Raw genomic sequence first — 21,812 nt, 5'->3', positions numbered from 1 at the left:
AGCCAGGATTTTCCCAAGAAGCAATTTTATATTCACTGTAGTCCTAAAGATGTCTTGGCTGGAAATGTTCAGAACGAGCATTGGCAGCATTCTCATGCAGCATCAAGCTGTAAGGCTTTCCAACATCCTACCAGGATTTCCTTACTGAATGGAATGACATGACATACTGAATTGGGGTTATTTGATGCTAGACATTTAGTGATTGCAGAAAGTCTTATAAAGGTAGGTTATAGCTTGTCACAGTTAATTGTTCTTCCTGGCTATGAAGTGATAACCAGAATTCCTAGTTATAATGAACAAAACACATTGTCAGTGTGTAGAAAGTATATTATTCTTTCCATGCACTATAGCAGTTCATCCCATTTTTAAGGGGACCAGAGCCTACTACACATTTATTTTTGACTTCTGATGTCTGTAGTCTATTCATGGGCCATGTGTATGTACTTGTTTCTTCATTCTTTCATTCTAATTTATTAAGTACCCATTTTGCACTTGGAACTCTGTTAGGCACAAAGAATAAAAATGAAATTACCTTCAGAGATCATATAATAGAATTTATCAAGCAAATACAATACGCTCAGCAAGAAATGATACCTAGTTTCAGATTTTACCTTTTTAACTGGTTGTGGCATACAATTCAGCATGTTTGCTTCATGTTTCAACATTCCATGAATAAGGATTGTATGGGTATTGAAATACTTTAAAACATTTTGAAATCCCTTCATTTTACTCCTTTTTCCACTAGAATTTGTGAGAATAATTAATTTTTATTATAAGTTAAAATAGCTGTACAAATAAAGTATCAGTCTATTTTAATTTCATCGGAAGTGCTTCATATCAAAGTCGTAGAGCTACTTCTGCTTGTAGTTTGGCTCCTCCGTTGGCCCATGGATGCCTGATGGTGGCACTGCTGAGGCTGATTGCCTCATAGCTCTTCTGCAAGTGCACTCAGCAAGACTGAGGAGAGGCAGTGCTCATTGTCAAGCCTACAGAACCTACCCTTCCTCTGCCTTTTCTCCTCTACAGCACCTTCTTTGGCTCTTATCTACTCTTAGAGATCACAAACCTTCCTCTTTATCCTCCTTTTCTTTATAAAATGGGCAGAATGAAAAGCAGCTATTTATACTTTGAAACATTTTCATGAAATTTATTACCTTTACTAGTGGGTAATCCTCTGGCGGTGTAATAGAAGATTTGGCCTCATTCAGTCTTATTGTTCCTGGATAAAATACCTTTAACACTGCTAACTGAATTTCAGTCTTGAAGAAAGGAGCATAGAAATCATCTTTTTGGGGTTAAAGAGATTGGGCAGTTTTTGATATTCACCCTAAAATTATGTATGCCCAGGTTAATCCTGATTATAAACCTGCAATCATTTTAGTATTCATGGGAATTAGTGGAAAGGATGTTCTGTAGTCTCCCCTGTACTCAGCCTTGTTTCCTGGGGAAGGAATGTCCTATCCAATAGTACAGGGGAAAACACAAGGGTTTTGGAATCAGATGAAGATCCAAATTTTTTCTGCATTTACTTGCTTTTGTCCTTGGCAGGTTACCTAACCTTTCTTCCCTGGCATGGGTTTCCTTGCCTATAAAATGGGACTAATAATCACCATCACTCACAGAGAGATTGCCTCTTCCAGGTTTACTGATCCCTGAGTCCTCATTTTCCCAGCTTCTCAGGGTCAGTGCTTTCCTTGTTAGTAACTCCTGCAAACACGAGGGGGAGCCCACAGCTTTGCCACTCGTGCAGTGGTGGTCATGACATAATTTTATAACTGTGGCTTAAAAAGTGTTACATGTTCAATTCAGACAATTTTTAGGAAATACAGAAAAGCAAGGTGGAAATTTCTATACTCCCACAACTCAAAGACAACTCTTAACTATTGCCATATTTCTGTGCAGAATTTTATTTTTTCTCCATATTTGTGATTATCCTGCAAACATGAATTTGGCATCCTTCTTTCCTATGAGATAAGCTCTTACTCATATTCTCATTACATCTTTGTGACCATTTAATTGTTACATATTATCCTATTATTCTTTATTACTTTGGGACATTCAAGTTGTTTGCAACTTTTTACTATTAATATTTCATTAACTATCCTTGTTTATATAGCTTTTTATGTTTGATATATCATTTCCTTATTAAACATCCTTAGAAGCAGAATTTGCTAAGTTAAGGAGTAGGAATGTGCATAAGGATATTGTATCACAAGTTGTTTAAATGTTTGTTTTGTAAGTCACAGAATACAAAGTAGTGGGTATAAAAATTAAGAGTCTACAGTAGACAGGGCAGGGGGAGTCTATGGTAGTTTTTGCCTTCTAGCAATTTTCAGCTTAGTGTGGAAGATGAGATAATTATGTAAAAAGTTACATAACCTAGGGAAAAATTAGCAGTTACTTCCATATATCAATGGAAGCAGTGTAATTAGGCAATAGGATGAAATGTATATATGTATGCCATAGAAATTAAAATAGGAACAAGATTGTCTATTACCTGCTTGGTTTTATTTTGCACATCAGAGCAACCTTTTATGGTTGGTGGGATCCCCATGTTATAAGGATAGAAAGTAAGGGCAAGAAAGAGATTATAACACAGGTAGTAAATAGTAAATCTAGGATTCAGAAATCTGATTCTAAATCCCATGTGACCAGCTAAAGACTTGGTGGCTTTTGTGGCAGTTTCAGCCTCCTAGAGACCTTTTTGATTATCATATTCATGACCACAGTCTGGATCTGGCCTTTTGTTTTTTAAATAAGTGTGATGATGGAATAAGTGGGATATTGTCATAATATACTTATGGTCAAGTTATTTTTTAGGTGTCTCTGATCACCCTTTAGAAGAAAGATTTAGTGTGGCTAGATAGAGTGTTTCTTCAGAGAATCCAGTCCACAGGAAGCAACTTGAGTTTATAATTTTTCTCTGTCAAGAATGTACACGTATGGGGAACATTTAAGTCTGGTTTAAAATATAGATCATTTGTAATTTTACAGTTTTAGTGGTAATCATGTTTTTAAGTATGTTTGGGATTTTATTGTGTTTTAAGTTATCTTTATTACTTTTTATTAAAAATAAGCCCCTAAGGTTTTAGATTTCATTTGTCTTTCTCCCAATTTCTTATTATTTTATAGAAATCTTCTTCCTATTACTCACGTGTGTATAGAAGAAGGAGAAAAGCCCATGGTGATATTGCCTTACATGAACTGGGGGAATCTTAAATTGTTTTTACGGCAGTGCAAATTAGTAGAGGCCAATAATCCACAGGTGAGAAAAATTTGCCCAAATACCAATTATTTACCAGTAGTTTCTGTAATGTCTTTGAAAGTAGATATTAACATTCTTACATATAAGCTGTTTAAAGTCCTGCAAAAAAGAAACTCAAAATGAACCACAAGATATTTATAACCTATTGATTTAAAAAAAAAATGAAGATGTTTGTGATTCCTGTCTTGAGACTTACACTTTGCTGATGCCAAAGTTTTTCCGTATATATGTTTTCATTGTGTGTTTATCTATAATGCATTCAAACCCTTTGTAAAACCATCTCAGTCATTTTCTTGATAAATCTATGAAAGCACTTGTCCTAGATTTCCCTTCTAGGAATGGAAACAGACTTTACAGAGCCATTTGGTTCATATTGCACCAAAAGCTAATGATGTCTGGAGGTCTAGATTGTGGGAGATAAGTGGATATATTATTAATATGCTTGGCTACAAGATGTCAGTCATCTAAGAGTTTCTTTCTCTTAACCGCTTATGTACATAACTGTGAAGCATTTGGTCAGACTCCAAACATGTAGTAGTATTTAGGTTGGTGCAAAAGTAATTGTGGTTTCGGACCATGAATTTTAAATCATTATAACTAGGCTCAAACACATCTTTATTAATCAAAATGGGAACCATTATAATCAACACATTTTTGCCAACAAGAAATAAGTTTGTTTATTCCTGTAGTGTAAAAATTCATGCTTAGGATTCGATGAACTTTTGGGAAGCATTTTCTGCATCCTGCTGGTTGTGAAAGCATTTTCCCCGCAAAAAGTTGTCGAGATGCTTGAACAAGTGGTAGTCAACAAATGGTAGTCAGTTATTGAGAGGTCAGGTGAATCTGGTGGATGAGGCAAAACTTCATAGCTCAATTTGTTCAACTTTTAAAGCGTTGGTTGTGCAACATGCAGCTGGGCATTGTCGTGGAGAGGAATTGGGCCCTTTCTCTTGACCAGTGCTGGCTGAAGGCGTTGCAGTTTTCGGTGCACCTCATCAATTTGCTGAGCATACTCCTCAGATGGTATGGTTTTGCTGGGATTCAGAAAGCTGTAGTGGATCAGAACGGCAGCAAAACCAGTGACCATGACCTTTTTTTGGTGCAAGTTTGGCTTTGGAGTGTCTTCTTGGTCCAGCCACTGAGCTGGTCATGGCTGGTTGTTGTATAAAATCCACTTTTTGTCACACATCACACTCTGATGGAGAAATGGTTCGTTGTTGTGTACAAGAAGAGAACTTCAAAACGATGATTTTTTTGATTTTCTATCAGCTCATGAGGCACCCACTCATCGAGCTTTTTTACCTTTCCAATTTGCTTCAAATGCCAAACTACTGTACAATGGTTGACGTTGAGTTCTTTGGCAACTTCTTGTGTAGTTGTAAGAGGATCAGCTTTGATGATTGCTCTCAGTTGGTTGTTGTCAACTTGCAGTTGCTGGCCACTGCATTCCTCATCTTCAAGGCTCTTGTCTCCTTTGCAAAATGTCTTGAACCACCACTGTGCTGTAAGTTTGTAGCAGTTCCTGGGCCAAATGTGTTGTTGCTGTTGCGAGTTGTCTCTGCTGCTTTATGACCCATTTTGAACTTGAATAAGAAAATCGCTCAAATTTGCTTTTTGTCTGACATCATTTCCATAGTCTAAAGTAAATATAAAATAAACAGCAAGTAATAAATCATTAGCAAAAAAACATAAAGCAAGAAATGCGCATTAAAATAATGTATAACATAACCACATTTATTTAAGAATGTATCCCAATATAAAACAGCAAATTTCAACAATACTGAAACCACAATTACTTTTGCACCAACCTGTAATAAAACCTGGTGAGTATTTTGCTGTTTGTTGTATCTTGTAGCCCCATCAAGTTGGTTTTAGGATTTATAATAATGTACTTGTTACAGTTGCCAGAAGAAAATGGATTCAAAGGCTGCATTGAGTATTTGGCTTAATATGTATGGTATGCTTTGCAAATTGACAGGATTAAAGCTGGGTTTCCCAACAAGTAGTTGGATGCTGTGGCCCATTTGCATCACTTGGGGAAGAGTTTTATTCCTCAGCTCACACTGCTGACATACATTTAGAGGAGCATATCAGTAGAGAGAGCTGTAGACTGGTATTAGTTTGAAAATGATCCGCAAAAGATAATCTCCTAATGAAAACTACTGTTTTAAAAGAAAAGAATAAGTTATTGAATAATAAGCATTGGAAATATTGCCTTTAGAAGTCAGCATTCATCAAACAGATATTTATTGATGTGTTAGATGTTAGGGAGATACATCTATAAAAGATGAGCAGAGACAGTCAAGTAAATGTTTAATTATGTTACAGAATAATAAGGATCATAATATAAGTATAGGGAGCTATGGGAACATATTCTTGGTCAAGAAATAGCTTTTTAAAACTCAGTGTGTAGGTGTAAAGAAGTATTTTGGGATGGAGTAGGATTGTGAAATAAAATAAGCAGCCACCATCATAATTTTGGTGCTATTTGCAAACCATGTCATTTTCTGTTACCACAGGCAATTTCTCAGCAAGACCTGGTACACATGGCTATTCAGATTGCCTGTGGAGTGAGCTACTTGGCCAGAAGGGAAGTCATCCACAAAGACCTGGCTGCTAGGAACTGTGTGTAGGTGCCATCAACTCGTTACTGTCGTTTGATGTGTAGTGTTCCCTGGACTTGGGGTTCTCTCCAGGAGTCATAGTGGGACTTATATTGTATTTAAGGGTAATAGTGATCTATACTTTTTAATACTCTGATTACATTTGATGTTCATGTCTTTACTTTTCAGCATTGATGACACACTTCAAGTTAAGATCACAGATAATGCTCTCTCCAGAGACTTATTCCCCATGGACTATCACTGTTTGGGGGATAATGAAAACAGGCCAGTTCGGTGGATGGCTCTTGAAAGTCTGGTTAATAATGAGTTCTCTAGCGCTAGTGATGTGGTAAGTGCGGGGACCCCCAGGTATCAACAGAATGGAGAAGCTTTCTGTTTTAAGATGTTTTAGTTTGTGAGGGAAATGGTGGGGGTTAATCTAGTAACTATTCCCTGAATTTTTTCATCTAGAAAACAAATATAGTTAGTTCCTAGTCAGCCAGGTTATGGAGAGGAGCTATGACCCAAACCATGGGCCAGCAGTATGTGTAACCTCATTTTATCCTCACAGTACCATGGAGGGGGACACTATTAACACCGTGAGGTAGGTGCTGGCATCCCAGTTTTAAAGGTGAGAATATTGGGGCTTAGAGAGGTTACAATATATGAATATTTTTCTTTTCTTATGTAAGAGAATGATCAAGTGGTTACCAGATCATAAAGATATATTGTTTTCTTTTTTTCACAGGGCCTCTTCTGAGTGTTATGGTCTATATGATTTATAATTCCCATGTCATTCTCTTCTTTTTGTCAGTTTCTGGGTGGTTCTGCCCACTCAGCCAGATTATATAGTTGGTTCCGTTATGCTTAATGAGGTATAGTTTCAGAAGCCACATCTACTTGTGGGCATTTTGCAGCTGTGTTTAATTCTGTCACTTGGCTTTTTAGTATTATTTGGAAGATTAAGCTCAATTTAATATATTTTCTATCTCTTGCCTGTTACAGTTTATTGTGGCTGAATATATAGAGATTAGGTAAAACTTCTGTTTATAAGGTCCTTCATTATGTTCACTCAATGACAATCTGTGTCATGTGTAAAATCTTATAATTTATTTCAAAGTTTCAACTATAAGGCTTACTATATTGTTGTATCTTGGGTCTTGATAAATTTTATTTATAATTTAGGGCTACTCTTTCATTTCAAAGTTCGTGTACTTTAAGGATTACTCTTTTAATAGTGTATCACTATACACTAATAATATTAATTAGCATCTTAGTTTTCTGTGGCTGCTATAACAAATTACTGCAACTTTGATGGCTCAAAATAACAGAGATTTATTCTCCCCCAGGTCAGTTCTGGAGGCCAAAGGCCTGAAATCAAGTTGGAGGCAGGGCCATGCTCCCTCCAGGGACCGTAGGAGGAGAAACTGTCCTTGCTTCTTTCAGCTTCTGGTGGCTGTTGGCATTCCTTGGTTTCTGGTTACATCTCTCTGTTCTATGTTCATACCATCTTCTCCTTCATGTGTGTCTGTCTCAAAACTCCCTCTATGTCCCCATTACAGGGATACATATGATTGGATTTAGGACCCACCTACATAATCCAGAATAAGTTTCTCGCAAGGTCCTTAACTCTTTTGCTTTATTAGGTATTATTAATGTTTACAGGTTTTAGAGATTAGGACATGGACATATCTTTGGGGCAACCATTCAGCTCATGACACTCGTTAATTGAAATTTTCTATGGTTTCCTTATTGAAAAACTGATATTCCAATTTAAAATCTTTGAAATGAGAATAATTTGGTAAGGGGGAAAACCTTTTTGTTAATTACAATCTTAACTTTTTTTCTTTTTTAGAAACTAGGTGCTATTTGATATATTGCTCCTTTTATATACCAAGTATCTTGATAAAATGTATTCAATTGATATGAATAAACAATTTACTTATATAGTTTTTTTCTACTTTCTTTAAGGTCTTTTATTGTATATATCTTCAAAATACTTTGTTTTAACTTAAGATCAACTACTCTCTGAAAATGACTTATCTGACACTTGTGAAATAAGCAGAGTAAATATGAATGATTATGGGAAAGGATGTCATCTGCTTCACAGAGCTCCTGCGGAGGTTAATGGTGGATGGAAACGTGCTTCACGTTGCCCACAGCATCTCCTGGCCAGAGAGGCATGGGGCATGGCAGGTGGTGGGTGGCAGGTGAGGGAGATATAGCCAGACTCTTAGACACTGAACCCTAGGGTTCAGCTTGTATAGCCGTGGGGAACTAAGCCTAGTCTGTTTTTTTCAGAGCTTTGATGATAAAATAAAACTCTATAACATTAATATCTAGAAGCTAAATTTCCGAGTAAGTCAATAGAAATATGCAAAGCAACTTACATAGTTTTAATGGTTATCTAAAGAGAACCTGCGCTTTTTTGGGGAGGAAGGGGTTGCATTTTTGGTTTTGATTTTGATTTTTTTCAAATAATATATAGAGGGAAAACAATTTGATTTTAGGTGAGTATACAGCTGTTATATTGAATGACAATAAGGACCAATTCTACTCTTTGATAAGCTGTTTGGTTTTAGAGTTGCCAAATTTTTATTCAGAAGTGCTGAATTATAGCTGGAATCGTTTACCAGCTTCTACATTAAAAAAAGTTGTTTTCAAAGGGGGAAAAATGGATTTAACTTAGGTTTTAGAACGTAGTTTTAAAACATAATTTCAGTTGAATTAGAACTATGTGGTTTTCAAACTCACTCCTTTAGTAAAAAAGCCTACATTTAAACATTTTTGAATGCAGAAATGTAAAAGAAACTTTTCTGAGTATTACTTTGGAAATTTCATTCCACAGTCAATTAAAAAGATGAATTCAGTCATCTCTTTGAGATGTTAATATTTTTTTCAGTGGTTGATTTTAAAATCTTATTTTGTTACTCATTGAAATGTAGTATAGTTTCCTTCGCTGAAATGAGATGGCATTGTGGTGAACCCAAAACTAGTTTTATGGGAAAAAAATAGAAGATATTTCTTAGAGGACAGTCCGTAAGTATTTCATGTAACTTCATGAGATTAGAGATTTTTTTTCTCTTAGAAAAAGGAGTACTGATAGCTGATACTTCAGAGTAGTGCACAAGATGGCCAGTAGTGTTGTTTGCTTGCGTGGTGGAGGCCCCCAAAATATGCATTACTTAATTTAATGTATTTATTTCTGTGTAGGTATTCCATTGTCTAATTCAGCAATGATAGGAATTCTTTTTTATTATAGTTATGATCAAATATTTCCCAGGAATTCCAGAGTGAAAATTAAATTAGACTTTCAACAAATGAGACTGTAATTAATAATACATCTTCAAGCAGTGTGATTGACAGCTCTTCAGCTAGATTCATTGCTCTGTATTAGCTGGTGAAGTTCATGTTAGTTAAGCACAACATTTCAAAATCGTATTAGAATTAGTTATTTTTGTAGTTGTGATATTTGTCAACCTAAAAGGAAGAAGCTGAGGCAAAATTAATTCCACTGGAGAGTTTACTTGAGCCAAACTTGATGATTACAACCTGGGAGCATAGATTCCAGTTGCCTTAAACATACACTCTGATTAGCAGCAGTACAAGTGGATTTTTAAAGGCAAAAAAGGGGAACAGGGAGTGGGATAATACAAAATTGTTTGTCAGGAATTTTCATTGGTTTACAGAAATAACATTGATTAGGGATTGGCTATGCATTGTTAAGCTATAGCATGTGGGTAATAGTGTTCATTGCAGTATTTTTAGGTTAATTTATAGCTACTTGTGACAATAGCAAGCAGTTTCAAAAGATAAATATATAGCTCGAGGGAAAAATAAAATGTAATTGCTGTCTCATTTTAATGTCTCTCTAGGCCTAATAATTTAAATGGACTCACATTCCTCAGGTGAAAGTTCTTTCTTTTCTCACATTTTATGTAAGAATCTGCCTTCATCATAATGCAGTTAAACCAAATACTTTGTTGCTGCTTGTTCACTTGACAGCTTTATTTTAAAAATCACCATTAACATAATAGTGAGAACTTAACAGGAGAATTACTTTAAAATCATAATTACTTTTAGAGTTTCTTGGCATAAACATCTTTAAATGTCTGTATGACCCAGATTCTTCTGAGTTGTACTTAGTAAGCATGTGGTGGTAAGAATACCCTTTGATTTACATTTAACATTGTTTATATTTAACTCCTAAAATGCTCAGATTTTTCTTTAGATTCTTATAAATTTGTTCCCTTTAAATATATATACACACACACACACACACACATCCTTTAAATATCTTTTGCCTTGGATAATTGAGATTGAAAGGGCTAGGATCACCCTTCTATTTTCCATGACTATGATGTGACTGTTAGTGTAAAAATCCTGCATTTTAGTTTTGGAGGATTGAATATTTTTTGAATTCTTAAAGTATTTTTAAATCACAAGTGTTAAAGATAGCTTTTTAACATTTGCATTGAAAATGTGTACACGTAATCATTATGTTCTGTTCCCCCTTTTCCTTTATGGGTGGAGTTGGGGGTTTAAACACCACATTTAATATTCTATTTTTGGGCTGAAAAGCTTTTGCAGAGTCATATGCAAAAATAAGTAATGTAACCCCACTCCCACCAGAGTCTATATACATGTAAAATACGTATTTTTAGATGGAAATGTAGCACCCAACAAATGATAGGGCTGCCTTGGAGGGAACATTTTCTCTGTTCTTTAAAATACCCTTAACATTTTTGCATTTTTTATGGTTAAAAAATCGATATGATTTGTTTCGAAACACATTAATGTTTTCCATCATAAAAATAATACATTGCTTGTCTGGGTTGTGTTTTCACAATTTTTACTGGAAGGATTCACTATTTCAGTGTGTCAAGATTCTTACAATGTTAATATCAACTTTTAACTGTTCAGCTTAGGAAATATGCACAACTAAATTTGACTAGTTATAAATGTCTTTCTAATTTTATTCCAAGATGTGACGTCATCATACATTCTTATGAATTTCTGGATATTGTTTTTATTCTGTTTTTATCAAATGTGGATACTAACATAGATTTTTTTAATGTGACTTTCTTTTCCTTTATTTGAAAACATTTTTTGATTTATGTCTTCTTTGAATTATTTAGCTAATTATAGTAGCTAACGTAATTCTACTGTTAGGAGACTACCTTCTATTAAGAGACTAAATGCAATCAGCAATGCATAGTTAAGAGTTTCTTTCTTGTTGGTTTTCTTGGTTTTATGTATTACATTGTGTTTAAAAAGCATTTTCTTGGGAAAAACAAGTCAAGGAAATGACTTCCATGCCAATCTTATTAGAGTGATTTATGTCAATTAAGAGATCGTTTTTTAAGGTATTTGAATAGTTTTTAGGGGTAAGGCAAATAAAAATGTGTTCCTCGTGCCTTTGCATTATTTATTCTGTGAACATTAATAATTACCTAGAAAAAGGAAAGAAATCTGTAAAGTTATCCAGAGGCTACCTCTGCAACATATTGCTTCATATTACTTTCTCTTTGCCCAGTGCTGTGAAAGATCATTGCCATACCCTGAGCAAACGTGAGCAGGATAGCGTGACGTTTATAACATACCTATGAAGAGTGCTCTGTTGAACTACTGTGGTATTGAAGAGAAAGCTAGGGTTATCAGAGGATGCTTCTTATTTTTAAACGTACAGTTTAAACTTTGTTTAATTATTTTTTCATTATTAATTTTAGAGTAATGCTTAGATTCCTGATAGTCACTTGTTTCCTTTATGGTTGTAGATTTTTACATATCAACAATCTTAGACCTATTATTTAGGTATTAAGTTGATGTTAAGAAGAATTAATATTAAAGACATGAAGAAAAATCTACAGGTGCAAGGATCATTTCAGACATTAGGAAATAAAGATTTAAAATGTAATATTATTAATATAAAGAAGATATTTAGTTTTATTTAATAGTATTTTAATCATCCTAGTATTTCCTTGGAATGAGAATAAGAATAGTTACTATGTTTTCAGAAGTGAGCGCTTGCTATCCTTTGATCAAGTAGTTGCTCTGGGTGTATTTTCTGTAGTTGGCTCTCCTCAGGATATTTTACTCACAAAATCTTATGAACATCTCTTTCGTTTCCATTCCTTTAGAGCCTTGCCCTTATCATTCTGTTTAATACTCCCTTCAGATAGCCCCAGTGTTCTGATGGAGTAATGTCTAAGCACCTGGTACAGTGGAGAAAAGTGCCGTAAATAACAGATACTTGTGATGGCCTGGTAGCCATCCAGTAATGGTGCCTCTGTCTTTCCTAATCACAGAACCTAGGACAGATTCACAGCAGAAGTATTCTCTTTTCAGTCATGTGTGACATTCTGTGCTTAAAAAGATTGCCAAGTTTTGAAGTTGAGGTAGTGTTTTAGTGCATCTGGTCTACTATAACAAACTACCATAAACTGGGTAGCTTAAACAACAAACATTTATTTCTCACAGTCCTGGAGTCTGGGAAGTCCAAGATCAAGGTGTTGGTGGACTCGGTCTGTTGGGGGGCCCCTCCCTGGTTCATAAATGTCTGTCTTCTCTATATGTCCTCATGTGACATGAGGAGCAAGGGAGCTCTCTGAGGGTCTGTTTTATAAGGGCACCACTTGCATTAATGAAGGCTTCACCCTCACGACCTAATCACCTCCCAAATGCCCCAACTCCTAATACTATCACTTGGAGGTTTTGATTTCAACATATGAATTTGGAGGTGACACATTAGTCTATCACATTCTGCCACTGACCCCCACAAAATTCATGTCCTTACATGCAAAATACATTTATTCCATCCCAACAGCTTTAAAAGGTTTAACTTGTTTCAGTATCGGTTCTGAATTCTTAAGTACAAAGTCTTATCTAAATATCATCTAAATTAGGTATGCACAAGCCTCAATGTACAATTTATCCTGAGGCAAATTTCTCTCCAATTCTGAACCTATGAAATCAAATAAGTTATGTGCTTCTAAAATACCATGGTGGGACAGGTATTGGGTGGACATATCCATCCCAAAAGAGAGAAATAGGACAGAAGAAAGGGGTAATGGGCCCAAGTAAGTCCAAAACCTAACAGGGCAAACCATATTAAATCATAAGACTCAAAAATAATTATTTGGCTTAATGCTTGCCTTCCAGGTCTACTGGGGTGGTAATAGCACCCCCATAGCTGGGTGGGAAATCACCTCAGCGGCTCTCTGCCAGGCCCCACCTCAGAAGCACTGGGCAGGGGCATCTTGGCCCACCAGACCTGGAGAGGCAGCCCCACCCTTTGAAGCCTAAGTGGAGACAGCCACGTCCCCCTGGCCATCCAGTCTGGGCCTGATAAAGGGCATCCACAAAAAATACCCTATAGTAACATTGTATTTAATGGTGAAAGACTGAATTCTCTTTATCTAATACCAGGAACAAGACAAGGATACCCACTCATTACTTCTGTTCAGCACTATACTTGAGGTTGTAACCACTACACTAAGGCAAGAAAAGCTTGGATGGGACAAAGTAAAACTCTTTATTTGTGGGACAATATGATCACCTATGTAGAAAATCCAGTATCATGTACAAAAAAGCTACTAGAACTAATAAGTGAGTTTAGAAAGCTTACAGGATACAAAATCAATGTATAAAAATCAATTGTACTTCTGTACACTAACAATAAATAATAGGAAATTAAAATTTTAAATAAAACATTTAATAATATCAAAAAATATAAAATTCTTAGGAATAAATTTGACAAAAAATGTGAAAGAACTATACGTTGAGAACTGCAATACGTTGCTGAGAGAAATTAAAGAAGACACATAAGTGGAGAGGTATACCTTTTTTTATTGGTCAGAAAACTTAAGATGTTCTCTCCAAGTTTGAAAAATATTATCAACAGGGTTAGTCATTAGGGAAATGCAAAATAAAACCACAGTAAGATACCATTACAAAACCATTAATCTGGCTAAAATTGAAAAGACTGACCATACCAAGTATTGGCAAGGACATAGAGGAGCTGGCTCTCTCTTACACTGCTGGTGGGAACATACGGTGCATTCACTCTGGAACACAGTCTGTTACTTTCTTAAAATGTTAAATATATATATATATTTATTTATTTATACACACTCACACCCCCCCCATATCCGGTCATTTTGTTCCTTGATAAATGAAAACAAACATCCTTACCAACACTTGTATACACATATTCATAGCAGCTTTATTTTTAGTAGTTAAATCTGAAAATAATCTAAATGTCCATCAACAGGTAAAGGGGTAAACTGTTACATTCATATAATGGTCTACTCTTCAACAACAAAAAGGAATGAACTGTTGATATATTCTACCTCATGTGTGAATCTCAGTGTGGTTATTCTGAGTGAAAGAAGCTAGGAAAAGTATACAGTTTGAATAATTCCATTTATATAAAATTTTAGAAAATGCAAACTAATCTGTAGTGACAGAAAGCAGGTTAATGGGTACTCGGGAATAGTTGAGGTGGTGGTGGGTGGAGGGAGAAAGGGATCAAAGGAGGACGAATCTTTTGGAGAAGATGAATATGTTCATTATCTTGATTGTGGCAATGGTTTTAGAGTGTGTTCATATGTCAGAACTTAACCAAATTGACTACTTTATGTACAGTTTATTGTATGTCAGCTGTATTACAGTAAAAATAAAATAAAAGCTGTCTTTGCGGCTGGCATGGTGGCTCACACCTGTAATCCTAGCACTCTGAGAGGCCAAGGTAGGGGATCACTTGGGCCCAAGAGTTTGAGACCAGCCTGAGCAAGAGTGAGACCCTGTCTCTAAAAAAAGTAGAAGAAATTAGCTGGGCATGGTGGTGTACCCCTATAGTCTTGGGAAGCTGAGGCAGGAGGATTGCTTGAGGCCAGGAGTTTGAGGTTGCAGTGAGCTGTGATGATGCCCCACTGCACGATAGCCCAGGAGACAGAACAAGACCCTGTCTCAAAAACAAACACCCCAAAACTGTCTTTGCTACCTGGTCACTACTGCTAACATATCTAAGACTAGCTGCTAAATTTGCTGGATCTTAAGACCCTGTTAGGACTCTTGTTTAAAATGTTCCAGGCTTCAGAATTATTAGGATAGAATTGGGGAATCTGTACTTTTAACAAGCACCCAGATGATTCTTCTCATTGGTCAAGCTTGGGAAGCACGTGACCTAGGTTCATTTAATTGCAGTTTGGTTATCTGAACCCATGTCTGTATGTGACAAAGAGAGGTTAGGTTTCTAGTATTAACAGAAAGGCCTAGCCATGAAACACCTGATCATACATTTACTATTGTCAAATAAGATAATTTAAATTTGGGTGAAAGTTTTTTCTTGACAGTATGTAGTATACTGAAGTGAGCCTTGCATTATAAGTTCCTGAAGTAATGAATAGAAATCTCTTAATTCAGGCCGGGCGAGGTGACTCACGCCTGTAATCCTAGCCCTCTGGGAGGCCGAGGCGGGTGGATCGCTTGAGGTCAGGAGTTCGAGACCAGGCTGAGCGAGACCTCGTCTCTACTAAAAATAGAAATAAAAAATTATCTGGACAACTAAAAATATATATAGAAAAAATTAGCCGGGCATGGTGGTGCATGCCTGTAGTCCCAGCTACTCGGGAGGCTGAGGCAGTAGGATCGCTTAGGTCCAGGAGTGTGAGGTTGCTGTGAGCGAGGCTGACGCCATGGCACTCACTCTAGCCCGGGCAACAGAGTGAGACTCTGTCTCAAAAAAAAAAAGAAATCTCTTAATTCAGTAGCCCCAACTTTATGTAGCACTACATTAAAAGAAAAAGAGAATTTATATGCTTTTGACAAGCCACATCCATGTATGTTTTAGTGGAAAAAGTGTTTTATGTCCTCTATTTTAAAAAGCTATAAAATAACACAAGTTGGGAGGAGAGGAATAAGATGAATGGAAGAACATTGTTACTCTCTAAATGTTCTTTAAATGGACATAGCTGCAGTCTTTCATAAAACTCTGGAAAGAACAGCTTGACCTTCTTATCGCCCCCTTTCCAACGACGTCAAACAGAAGGAAATTATAAAATAAGTCTATCTAAATTTTTAATCATTCAGTTATCAGAAGACTTTAGAGAAAAAGTTTTCCACAAATCATCCTTGTGCCATTTTGTCCTGATTATTTTTTTAAGGGTTGGTTAGCAAACATATAATTAATCACTTTTGTTGGTTTAAGGAAATGAAACTGCAGTGTACCCTTTGGCTTAATTGTTCTTTTTTATGGTGTCTTTTAGTGTTACAATATGTGTGTAATGTGAGAACATTAGGTGAATGTTTAGTGATAATGTGGACAAAACTCTGTGAAAGAAGTAACTTTTAAAAGTCAGCTTATGCACATTGTGCTGTCATGGTATTTGTGTACAACTCCAGATCTCAGATACTGCCAACATTACTGTCAAAGTCCCTTACAGCCAGAAGTTATGATGTACTTCTCTTGTCAGTGAATGGAATCATTCCCTGTGTACAAAGTGGCAGTATCTACTTTTCACCAATTCCCATTGTTTCTTCCTCCAAAATCTAGTTTTATTATTTATTCCCCACAGCTCTGCCACAATCAGTGAATAAGAACAGACCTGTTTCATCTCAGGAAGAAGGGATGGGAACACCTTTCCAACCTGTTTCACTTCTTTGGGCTCTGTTCCATCTGTGTAGTAAATTACCTTCTCTTTGGAAATTGGATACTATTTTTAAAATTAAGCAATACTGTGAACATTAAGATTTCATATAGAAGTAAGATTTTAAGATAGGCAAATAACTAGATGTGAGCAGGCACTGTTATTTAACTTTTATTAATTTGAAATCATTTTTCCCTTTTTAGCCAGAATAGAACATCCCAGTAGGCTTACGAGAAGTTTAGGCTCCAGTTCTCTATGGAGATTTTAAAACTATACATCCTTCTCCACCTGTCCCCTATGCGTCTCCTCCTCCCAAACATAGACCTTAACATTGGACATTGCTCCACATGAATGATCACTGTTAATGAAAACAATATTAGGTTCCAAAAGACTGAATACTTTGGTTTTGGTATTAATATTTAGGATAATGCTGCTCTCAAAATGATTGGGAAGTGTTCCTTCCTTCTCTCTGTTCTGAAAGAGTTTGTGTAGGATTCTGTAGTAGACTGAATTGTGTTCCTCCCCAAAATAGGTTGAAGCCCTAAGCCCTGGTACTACAGAATGTGACCTTATTTGGAAATAGGGTCATTGCAAATGTAACATTAAGATGAGATCATATCAATTAGCGTGGACTCTAATCCAATATGACTGGCATCCTAAGAAGAGAAGGGAGATAGACACATGAGGGGAGAATGTCATATGAAGATAGATCATTGAAGTGCTGCAGCCACAAACCAAGGAATATCAAGGGTTGCTGGAAACCACCAAAAACTCAGAATAGTCAAGGATGGATTCTCCCCTACAGGTTTTGGAGGGAGCATGGCCTTGCTGACACCTTAATTTTGGACTTCTAGCCACCAGAATTGTGAGACAATAAATTTCTGTTGTTTAAGCCACTGGTTTGTGGTATTTTGTTATGGTAGCCCTAGGAAACTAATAGATTTGTTTATTATTTTTTCTTTTAAGTTTGATAGAATTCACCAGGCAAATTGGATGTGGAGTTTTCATTGTAGAAAGGTTTTAAATGATGAATTCAATTTCATTAATAGATATAGGGCTGTATACATTTTCTGTTTGCTGTTGTGTCTGTTTTAGTAATTTGTATTTTAAGAAATTTGTTCATTTCATCTAAGTTATTGAATGTATTGGCATACAATTGAGTTCATAATAATTTTTGATGTCTATAAGATCTGAAATGATGTTTTCTCTTTCATTCCTGATAATAATTTTGTTGTCTTTGTTCAATCTAGCTCAGAGGTACTTAAATGGGAACAGTTTTATCCCCCTCCCCCTCAGTGCAGGTCTGTTGGTGACATAATTTCTCAGCTTTTGTTTGTCTAAAAAACTCTGTATTTTGTCTTCATTTTTGACACGTATTTTGTCTTAATATAGAGTTTTCCTTGACAGTTTTTAAAATATTTCAAAAGATAACATTCCATTGTTTTCTTGTTTATATAGATTCTGATAAGAAATGTAGCTATTATCACTAATGCAAGTCTTTTAAAAAATCCCTATGTTTTACGAAGTATTTCTGGATTTTGTTATTGAAAAATAATAACCTAAAATTTAATGCACTGTGCTTAGATTTTATAAACAGACTTGTATTTGACTTGTGTTTGATATTTTTCTTTTTTCCTTTTTTCCACTTTTTCTCTTTCACTCATTAAAAAACATATTTTTGGGCAAGTTACTTCTCTGAGCCTCAGTTTCCTCACCTTATGAAATTGGGATAATATCAATGATTCTCACAGTTTTGTTGAGAATATTAAAGGATGCAAAATGCCTAGAACTTGTAGCCATTCATAATCTGATACCATGATACACAGGTATCCTTTTTCATATCTAGCTTCAGTTGTTCTGATCTTGGGGTTCACATATGGCAGGATATAAGTGGGAGCCCCCAATCTGAGTCCTTCCTAGCACATGGCAGAAGCTCTGTGTAGACATATTGTCTTTCCTCCACGTGCCCTCCAGGGCCACAGTGCAGCCAGGGCTGGGCCAAACTGGGGGACCCCGAGCAGACCATGACTGGGCACTGTTGCCACTGCTTAGCATTCCTGCTCCTGCCAGTAGTTCACATGCTGATTTTAAATAAATCTGGTCTTTTACTTACACAAAGTTGGAAGATCTTTTTATCTGTTAATTTAAATTTTTAAATATGGTTAAAATCCATGAGTTATATTTTACCTAATTTGCATATTTCACGTACTCAGAATGCTCTTCCCTTTAATTAGACTAAATTATGTTCATTTTCCACCCCTCAATAATACAGACTATAAGATTTAAAGTTACAAATTTTCATATTAGAAAAATGTTAGACATAATTTTGGTTGTGGGTGGTGCAGCTTATAATCAACAATAAAAACTGTTCCTTCCAATAGATCTAATACTTAGAATATACGATACTTAATATTCACATTAAAGGATGCTTTTTTTGTCCCAGCAAGAGAAACTAACTGGGTATGATAGACTCCTTTTTGTAAGTAATATTTAGCTTTTCTTAGGAGTTAGTTGAATTTCTATTTTTGGCCTATAGTTGGCTGTAGGCAGCAGCACCCTGACAGCTGTTTTAACTGTCCCCTCATTGTGTTGCTGCTCCTTTCCTAGTGGGCCTTTGGAGTGACGCTGTGGGAGCTTATGACTCTGGGCCAGACACCCTATGTGGACATCGACCCCTTTGAAATGGCCGCATACTTGAAAGATGGTTACCGAATAGCCCAGCCGATCAACTGTCCTGATGAACTGTGAGTTTTTCTGAGCTTGAAGACATGAGTTTTATTCCATTTACTGTATTGGGATAAAAGAAGAGGAGCAGATTTTCATATTCAGACAGAGCCTTCCCTTTTGAGAATAATGATTCTTTGGATTTAATTAGACTCTTGTAGAGAACCACCAAGGCAAATTCATTCACTGTTTCATGCATTTGACATTAGTACTTCTAGCATCTTATATTGGTAGTATGTAATCTAAGCACTACAAATTAGTCTGAGAGACTAATGGATATAGCGAGAAAACTTATGAGTTTTGAATACTGTGAGTTTTGAATTTATAGTTACGAATACTGTGTTACGAGTTTTGAATTCATAGTTATGAATACTGTGTTAGTTATTCTTTATAGAGTAAGGACCTGACTTTTGTTTATACAGCCTTAAGGACATAGTATGATAGTTGTAAAAAACCTCTCATTGTCATCTTGCCTTGCCAGTTGGTATCAACTGATAGGTAGGGAAGATATTCTGGGCTAGTGAGCGAGATGGTTGCTTTCTGTTTCCTGCTTTCATTACATAGCTAATCTTCCCATACAGTGGGAATGGGGGGTGGGGAGGAGGACTGTAGTTCTTACAACTTAGATAAAATTTCTTCTTCTTCCAAGTTTTTTCTCTCAGAACATAAATATAACATAGGTTATTAATGTGGCTTAGGTATTTACATGAAATCTCTGTATCTGCTGAAATCTTTTTGATATGCCTTCATGAAGAATTGAAATCCACACATGTAATCCAAATAATTTGGTTTAGCTTCCTTTCATTCTAGAACTGTCAATAGCAAAATTGATCCATTTTTAATATGTCATCATTTCCATGCCCACATTTAGACAGAAAACATAACTGGCATCAAATTAACCAAAAGGTTAGTGGTACTGTGTCATTACTACCCAAATTTTCCATTTTTGTCTCTCTGCAGATTTGCTGTGATGGCCTGTTGCTGGGCCTTAGATCCAGAGGAGAGGCCCAAATTTCAGCAGTTGGTACAGTGTCTTACAGAGTTCCATGCAGCCCTGGGAGCCTATGTCTGACTCTTCTCTCAAAATCCCATAGCATCAAGAGGAAGGTGCCTGGCGGGGCTCACCTGGAGCCTGTCATGGACACTTCATATATGTCACAATGCCAGCAGAAGCACATTTGTCTTCCAGAACACCGTGCCTTAGGAATGCTTTAGAATCTGAACTTTTAAAGACAGACTTAATAATGTGGAATATTTTCTAGATATCACTTTTATTAGGTTGAACTGAAAGGGTTTTTGTAAATTTTTTGGCCAAAATTATTTTAAAACATAGTTACTTTGGACTAGGGGTGCATTCTTACAAAATAAATAAACAGTTTTTTTTTAATTGTTTAGACACAGATATTTGGAATAGCTATCTTAGTGCCAACTGCTTTTTATTTTTTTACTTCAAGGTAATGTAGGTGACTCACCTTTAAAGTTTTTTTAATATTATTTTTATCACTACTCTTGGAAATGGTTTGTCTTCAAGATACAATACTTTTCTTAAGAAAGGAAAACATAGTAAAAAGGCGTCTGGTTTGCCTTGTACAAGAAAAGGTAAGAAGAAAACTTGAAAGCTAGAGGAAAAAATTGAAAGAATTTTTTTTAATACTTATTGGAAACAGACTGCTCTTGCATGGAAAATTGTTTACTTTTTTAGGAAAAGTAAACTTTCCTATTTAAATAAGAAAGTAAGCTTTCTTATTTTTGGGAGAAATAAGAGCTGAGTTCATTACATCTTAAATTTGGCAGAAATTAGCCTTTCTGTGAGCCAGAAGGGGATTGGGGAAGACCATAGTAAGCAATGGTGATTTTATTTATTTTTACTCTCTGGAAAAGGAGATAACACAATTCCAGAAAGTGAAATCATGTTTCTAAGGTTAAGATTCCCTTTTATTGCACCTAGAATAGTGCTATGCACAGAGTGGGTGCTTGTATTATTGTGGTTTAAAAAAAAATGTAAGCTGATAAATTTTGTGCTTATCTTCAAGGCTGGCTTAAGTATAAAATTGTTTTTTAAAACACTTGAAAAATTAAAGGATTTGTTTTATATTATGACAGGAGTGAAAATATTGCTCATAATGAACAGTTCTTGCATATATTAAGTCTTTGGACATGCAACAGCTAGATATTCATGTTTTATTTCATGAGTGTCTCACTCAGGCTCCAAAGTCCTAACACATTACAGCTGACTCAGCCTCCAGGTTCTAATAAAAAGTTGGAATTATTATTGTTACAGGAACTATTATGATACTGAAGCATTTCTCCAGAGCCAATAAAATTAGGGGTTTGTGTGTATTTATACTGAGGTTTACTTGGCGTAAGGCAGAGGTGAATGGTCCTCCTAAATAATTAGGCTTGCAGGTGTCTGCTACTACTCCATCCTCATAGGTATGTAAGGGAGAATGCTTGGCAGTGGTGGCTTTTATGGTTTTTAAAGAAGCTTTATTTCAGCAGCTCATCTGGAGAAATGTCAATAGCTCACACAGTACATAGGTAAAATTAGCTCACACAGTACATAAGTAAGTC

The 21,812-nt window shown here is 35.9% G+C and overlaps 1 protein-coding gene across 2 annotated transcripts in view; it reads left to right on the top strand.

Annotated features, from left to right (window-relative positions):
• RYK (receptor like tyrosine kinase) overlaps positions 1–21,581 on the top strand; it is an 89,198-nt gene extending 67,617 nt beyond the window's left edge. For both annotated transcript variants that reach the window (XM_045539010.1, XM_045539001.1), the window contains exons 11-15: positions 3,133–3,265; positions 5,785–5,894; positions 6,058–6,217; positions 19,125–19,261; positions 20,202–21,581. In XM_045539010.1, the coding sequence (XP_045394966.1) occupies positions 3,133–3,265; positions 5,785–5,894; positions 6,058–6,217; positions 19,125–19,261; positions 20,202–20,313 (652 nt within the window). In that variant the 3' untranslated portion in view covers positions 20,314–21,581. The remainder of the gene's footprint in view (positions 1–3,132; positions 3,266–5,784; positions 5,895–6,057; positions 6,218–19,124; positions 19,262–20,201) is intronic.
• The last annotated feature ends 231 nt before the right edge of the window (positions 21,582–21,812 follow it).

The sequence above is a fragment of the Lemur catta genome, chromosome 1, assembly GCF_020740605.2.
Source record: "Lemur catta isolate mLemCat1 chromosome 1, mLemCat1.pri, whole genome shotgun sequence".
Lineage (NCBI taxonomy): Eukaryota > Metazoa > Chordata > Mammalia > Primates > Lemuridae > Lemur > Lemur catta.
The sequence above is the reverse complement of the archived record's forward strand: the minus strand, read 5'-3'. Positions and strand labels throughout refer to the sequence as shown.